Raw genomic sequence first — 7,500 nt, 5'->3', positions numbered from 1 at the left:
TATAGTGCAGAATTATCCAAAGGTGCCTTTTCAACCTTCAATTGGAGCTGTGTTGTGCTTGATTTACTGATTGTAATTGTAGAAAACCTGGGTTTCCTTGATGATGTGTGTGTTCTCTGTGATCTTTAACACACCTCTTTATCCCTGTCTTTATATTCCTTTAATATACTGTAGGATTCATATACTGTACATCTTCATACCAAACTGTATCCAGCGGTTAACACGGTTAACTACTAACTATATCATTGACAGTACTGACTCTTAACTCTGTCACTCTCTCTCTCTCTCTCTCTCTCTCTCTCTCTCTCTCTCTCTCTCTCTCTCTCTCTCTCTCTCTTCTCTCTCTCTCTCTCTCTCTCTCTCTCTCTCTCTCTCTCTCTCTCTCTCTTCTTTCTCTCTCTCTCTCTCTCTTTCTCTCTCTCTCTCTCTCTCTCTCTCTCTCTCTCTCTCTCTCTCTCTCTCTCTTCTCTCTCTCTCTCTCTCTCTCTCTCTCTCTCTCTCTCTCTCTCTCTCTCTCTCTCTCTCTCTCTCTCTCTCTCTCTTCTCTCTCTCTCTCTCTCTCTCTCTCTCTCTCCCCCCACCCCAGCCTCGTCCATGCTGTCCCATAGGTTTGTGACGGTGCGTGGGGGCAGCCCTGCGGCCCGGTCGGGTCAGATCCAGCCGGGTGACCAGCTAGAGGCGGTGGAGGGGCGCTCCGTTGTCACCCTGCCTCACAGAGACCTGGCACAGATACTGAGACGCGCCGGAAACACACTCAGACTCACCATCATACCGAGATCTAACACCAGTGAGTGATGTAATGGCACCGGAGGAGATGGCTGCCGTTTTACGGGCTTCTAACCAATTGTGCTATTATGTGTTTTTTCGCATTATTTGTAACTTTATTTTGTACATAATGTTTCTGCCACCGTCTCTTATGACCGAAAAGAGCCTTTGGATATCTGGACAGCGATTACTCACCTCGTACTGGACGAATATTCTTTTTTTAATGAGTCAGACGCAAAGGATTTACTTCAGACACCCGACAAGGCCCAAATCCCCGTCATTCGCAGGAGAAAGAGATGGAGATATCGGGGACGTAGGTCGGGGTGCCTTGTAAGGATCCGACGGCGAGTGGGTAATCTGCCTCTACGATCAGTCCATTAGCCAACGCACAATCATTGGATAACAAAATAGACGAGTTACGATCACGGATATCCTACCAACGGGACAATAAAAACTGTAATAACTTCTGTTTCACCGAGTCGTGGCTGAACGTCAACATGGATAACATACAGTGCCTTGCAAAAGTATTCATCCCCCTTGGCGTTTTTCCTATTTCTTGCATTACAACCTTTAATTTAAATTGATTTTTATTTGGATTTCATGTAATGGACATACACAAAATAGTCAAAATTGGTGAAGTGAAATTTTAAAAAAGTACTTGTTTCATATATTTCTAAAAAATTAATAACGGAAAAGTGGTGCATGCATATGTATTCACCCCCTTTGCTATGAAGCCCCTAAATAAGATTTGGTGCAACCAATTACAGTGGGGAAAAAAAGTATTTAGTCAGCCACGAATTCTGCAAGTTCTCCCACTTAAAAAGATGAGAGAGGCCTGTAATTTTCATCATAGGTACACGTCAACTATGACAGACAAATTGAGAAAAAAAAATCCAGAAATCACATTGTAGGATTTTTATTGAATTTATTTGCAAATTATGGTGGAAAATAAGTATTTGGTCAATAACAAAAGTTTCTTAATACTTTGTTATATACCCTTTGTTGGCAATGACACAGGTCAAACGTTTTCTGTAAGTCTTCACAAGGTTTTCACACACTGTTGCTGGTATTTTGGCCCATTCCTCCATACAGATCTCCTCTAGAGCAGTGATATTTTGGGGCTGTCGCTGGGCAACACAGACTTTCAACTCCCTCCAAAGATTTTCTATGGGGTTGAGATCTGGAGACTGACTAGGCCACTCCAGGACCTTGAAATGCTTCTTACGAAGCTACTCCTTCGTTGCCCGGGCGGTGTGTTTGGGATCATTGTCATGATGAAAGACCCAGCCACGTTTCATCTTCAATGCCCTTGCTGATGGAAGGAGGTTTTCACTCAAAATCTCACGATACATGGCCCCATTCATTCTTTCCTTTACACGGATCAGTCGTCCTGGTCCCTTTGCAGAAAAACAGCCCCAAAGCATGATGTTTCCACCCCCATGCTTCACAGTAGGTATGGTGTTCTTTGGATGCAACTCAGCATTCTTTGTCCTCCAAACACGACGAGTTGAGTTTTTACCAAAAAGTTCTATTTTGGTTTCATCTGACCATATGACATTCTCCCAATCCTCTTCTGGATCATCCAAATGCACTCTAGCAAACTTCAGACGGGCCTGGACATGTACTGGCTTAAGCAGGGGGACACGTCTGGCACTGCAGGATTTGAGTCCCTGGCGGCGTAGTGTGTTACTGATGGTAGGCTTTGTTACTTTGGTCCCATCTCTCTGCAGGTCATCCACTAGGTCCCCCCCGTGTGGTTCTGGGATTTTTGCTCACCGTTCTTGTGATCATTTTGACCCCACGGGGTGAGATCTTGCGTGGAGCCCCAGATCGAGGGAGATTATCAGTGGTCTTGTATGTCTTCCATTTCCTAATAATTGCTCCCACAGTTGATTTCTTCAAACCAAGCTGCTTACCTATTGCAGATTCAGTCTTCCCAGCCTGGTGCAGGTCTACAATTTTGTTTCTGGTGTCCTTTGACAGCTCTTTGGTCTTGGCCATAGTGGAGTTTGGAGTGTGACTGTTTGAGGTTGTGGACAGGTGTCTTTTATACTGATAACAAGTTCAAACAGGTGCCATTAATACAGGTAACGAGTGGAGGACAGAGGAGCCTCTTAAAGAAGAAGTTACAGGTCTGTGAGAGCCAGAAATCTTGCTTGTTTGTAGGTGACCAAATACTTATTTTCCACCATAATTTGCAAATAAATTCATTAAAAATCCTACAATGTGATTTTCTGGATTTTTTTTCCCTCAATTTGTCTGTCATAGTTGACGTGTACCTATGATGAAAATTACAGGCTTCTCTCATCTTTTTAAGTGGGAGAACTTGCACAATTGGTGGCTGACTAAATACTTTTTTCCCCCACTGTACCTTCAGAAGTCACATAATTAGTTAAATAAAGTCCACCTGTGTGCAATCTAAGTGTCACATGATCTGTCACATGATCTCAGTATATATCTGTTCTGAAAGGCCCCAGAGTCTGCAACATCACCAAGTAAGGGGCCCCACCAAGCATGCGGCACCATGAAGACCAAGGAGCTCTCCAAACAGGTCAGGGACAAAGTTGTGGAGAAGTACAGATCAGGGTTGGGTTATAAAAAAATATCAGAAACTTTGAACATCCCACGGTGCACCATTAAACCCATTATTAAAAAATGGAAAGAATATGGCACCACAACAAACCTGCCAAGAGAGGGCCACCACCATAACTCACGGACCAGGCAAGGAGGGCATTAATCAGAGAGGCAACAAAGAGACCAAAGATAACCCTGAAGGAGCTGCAAAGCTCCACAGCGTAGATTAGAGTATGTGTCCATAGGACCACTTTAAGCCATACACTCCACAGAGCTGGGCTTTACGGAAGAGTGGCCAGAAAAAAAGCCATTGCTTAAAAAAAAAATAAGCAAACACGTTTGGTGTTCGCCAAAAGGCATGTGGGAGACTCCCCAAACATATGGAAGAAGGTACTCTGGTCTGATGAGATTACAATTGAGCTTTTTGGCCATCAAGGAAAACGCTATGTCTGGTGCAAACCCAACTCTTCTCATCACCACCCCGAGAACACCATCCCAACAGTGAAGCATAGTGGTGGCAGCATCATGCTGTGGGGATGTTTTTCATCGGCAGGGACTGGGAAACTGGTCAGAATTGAAGGAATGATGGATGGCGCTAAATACAGGGAAATTCTTGAGGGAAACCTGTTTCAGTCTTCCAGAGGTTCACCTTCCAGGATGACAATGACCCTAAGCACACTGCTAAAGCAACACTCGAGTGGTTTAAGGGGAAACATTTAAATGTCTTGGAATGGCCTAGTCAAAGCCCAGACCTCAATCCAATTGAGAATCTGTGGTATGACTTAAAGATTGCTGTACACCAGCGGAACCCATCCAACTTGAAGGAGCTGGAGCAGTTTTGCCTTGGAGAATGGGCAATAATCCTAGTGGCTAGATGTGCCAAGCTTATAGAGACATACCCCAAGAGACTTGCAGCTGTAATTGCTGCAAAAGGTGGCTCTACAAAGTATTGACTTTGGGGAGGGTGAATAGTTATGCACGCTCAAGTTTTCAGTTTATTTTTTGTCTTATTTCTTGTTTGTTTCACAATAAAAAATATTTTGCGTCTTCAAAGTGGTAGGCATGTTGTGTAAATCAAATGATACAAACCCCCAAAAAATCAATTTTTCCAGGTTTGTACAGCAACAAAATAGGAAAAATGCCAAGGGGGTGAATAATTTTGCAAGCCACTGGCTGAACGACGACATGGATAACATACAGCTGGCAGGGTTCACGCTGCATTGGCAAAGATAGAACAGCCGCCTCTGGTAAGACAAGGGGTGGCGGTCTGTGTATATTTGTAAACTAAATCTAATATTAAGGAAGTCTCGAGGTTTTGCTCGCCTGAGGTAGAGTATCTCATGATAAGCTGTAGACCACGCTATCTACCAAGAGAGTTTTCATCTATATTTTTCGTAGCCATCTATTTACCACCACAAACCGATGCTGGCACTACGACTGCACTCAATGAACTGTATAAGGCCATAAGCAAACAGGAAAACGCTCATCCAGAGGCAGCGCTCCTAGTGGCCGGGGACTTTAATGCAGGGAAACTTAAATCTGTTTTACCTCATTTCTACCAGCATGTTAAATGTGCAAACAGAGGAAAAACAACTCTAGATCACCTTTACTCCACACACAGAGACGTGTACAAAGCTCTCCCTTGCCCTTTATTTGGCAAATCTGACCATAACTCTATCCTCCTGATTCCCGTGTACAAGGAAAAACTAAAGCAGGATGCACCAGTGACTCGGTCAATAAAGAAGTGGTCAGATGACGCAGATGCTAAGCTGCAGGACTGTTTTGCTAGCACAGACTGGAATATGTTCCCGGGATTCTTCCGATGGCATTGAGGAGTACACCACATCAGTCACTGGCTTCATCAATAAGTGCATCGATGACGTCGTCCCCACAGTGACCGTACGTACATACCCCAACCAGAAGCCATGGATTACAGGCAACATCCGCACTGAGCTAAAGGGTAGAGCTGCCGCTTTCAAGGAGCGGGACTCTAACCCGTACGCTTATAAGGAATCCCGCAATGCCATCCAACGAATCATCAAACAGGCAAAGCGTCAATACAGGACTAAGATTGAATCGTACTACACCGGCTCTGACGCTCGTCGGATGTGGCAGGGCTTGCAAACTATTACAGACTACAAAGAGAAGCACAGCCGCGAGCTGCCCAGTGACACGAGCCTACCAGACTAGCTAAATTACTTCTATGCTCGCTTCGAGGCAAGCAACACTGAAGCATGCATGAGAGCATCAGCTGTTCTGGACAACTGTGTGATCACGCTCTCCGTAGCCAATGTGAGTAAGACCTTTAAACAGGTCAACATTCACAAGGCCTCAGGGCCAGACGGATTACCAGGACGTGTACTCCGAGCATGCGCTGACCAACTTGCAAGTGTCTTCACTGACATTTTCAACCTGTCCCTGACTGAGTCTGTAATACCAACATGTTTCAAGCAGACCACCATAGTCCCTGTGCCCAAGAACACTAAGGTAACCTGCCTAAATGACTACCGACCTGTAGCACTTATGTCTGTAGCCATGAAGTGCTTTGAAAGGCTGGTCATGGCTCACATCAACTCCATTAACCCAGAAACCCTAGACCCACTCCAATTTGCATAACACCCCAACAGATCCAGGGGTGCGTGCTCAGTCCCCTCCTGTACTCCCTGTTCACCCATGACTGCATGGCCACGCACGACTCCAACACCATCATTAAGTTTGCCGACGACACAACAGTGGTAGGCCTGATCACCGACAATGATGAGACAGCCTATAGGGAGGAGGTCAGAGACCTGGCCGTGTGGTGCCAGTATAACAACCTCTCCCTCATCAAGACAAAGGAGATGATTGTGGACTACAGGAAAAGGAGGACCGAGCATGCCCCCATTCTCATCGACAGGGCTGTAGTGGAGCAGGTTGAGAGCTTCAAGTTCCTTGGTGTCCACATCACTAAGGATCTATCATGGTCCAAACAAACCAACACAGTCATGAAGAGGGCACAACAAAGCCTATTCCCCCTCAGGAGGCTTAAAAGATTTGGCATCAGCCCTCAGATCCTCAAAAAGTCCTACAGCTGCACCATTGAGTGCATCTTGACTGGCTGCATCATCGCTTGGTATGGCAACTTCTTGGCATCCGACTGCAAGGTGCTACAGAGGGTAGTGCGTACAGCCCAGTACATAACTGGGGCCGAGCTTCCTGCCATCCAAGACCTCTATACCAGGCGGTGTCAGAGGAATGCCCTAAAATTGCAACCCAAGTCATGGACTGTTTTCTCTGCTACCGCACAGCAAGCAGCACCAAGTCTGGTACAAACAGGACCCTGAACAGTTTCAACCCCCAAAGCCATAAGACTGATCAATAGTTAGTTACATAGCTACCCGGACTATCTGCATTGAACCTTTTAGCACTAACTTTTTTGACTCATCTCATACGCTGCTGCTGCTGTTTATTATCTGTCACTTTGTCCCTAGTTATATGTACACATCTACCTCAATTACCTCGTACCCCTCCACATCGACTCAGTACTGGTACCCCGTGTATAGAGCCAAGTTGTCGTTACTCATTGTGTATTTATTATTACTTTTATTATTACGTGTTCTACTTTTCTATTATTTCTCTATTTTCTTTCTCTCTGCATTGTTGGGAAGGACCTGTAAGTCAGCATTTCACTGTTAGTCTACACCTGCTTTACGAAGCATGTGAGGAATAAAATGTAATTTGATTTGAGGTAGGTACACTCTAACAGACATAGGTAGGTACACTCTAACACTCTACCAGACATAGGTAGGTACACTCTACCAGACATAGGTAGGTACACTCTAACAGACATAGGTAGGTACACTCTAACACTCTAACAGACATAGGTAGGTACACTCTACCAGACATAGGTAGGTACACTCTACCAGACATAGGTAGGTACACTCTAACACTCTAACAGACATAGGTAGGTACACTCTACCAGACATAGGTAGGTACACTCTAACAGACATAGGTAGGTACACTCTACCAGACATAGGTAGGTACACTCTACCAGACATAGGTAGGTACACTCTAACAGACATAGGTAGGTACACTCTACCAGACATAGGTAGGTACACTCTAACAGACATAGGTAGGTACACTCTAACACTCTAACAGACATAGGTAGGTACACTCTACCAG

The 7,500-nt window shown here is 45.0% G+C and overlaps 1 protein-coding gene across 1 annotated transcript in view; it reads left to right on the top strand.

The window, feature by feature from the left end:
- The window catches only part of LOC121538120 (membrane-associated guanylate kinase, WW and PDZ domain-containing protein 3), a 129,337-nt gene that overhangs the window by 92,014 nt on the left and 29,823 nt on the right, over positions 1-7,500 (top strand). The window contains exon 13 of the mRNA XM_045206792.1: positions 587-787. Within this exon, the coding sequence (XP_045062727.1) occupies positions 587-787 (201 nt within the window). The remainder of the gene's footprint in view (positions 1-586; positions 788-7,500) is intronic.

This window comes from Coregonus clupeaformis, chromosome 24 (assembly GCF_020615455.1).
Source record: "Coregonus clupeaformis isolate EN_2021a chromosome 24, ASM2061545v1, whole genome shotgun sequence".
Lineage (NCBI taxonomy): Eukaryota > Metazoa > Chordata > Actinopteri > Salmoniformes > Salmonidae > Coregonus > Coregonus clupeaformis.
Note: the sequence above shows the minus strand (reverse complement) of the source record. Positions and strands in the feature narration are given on the sequence as shown.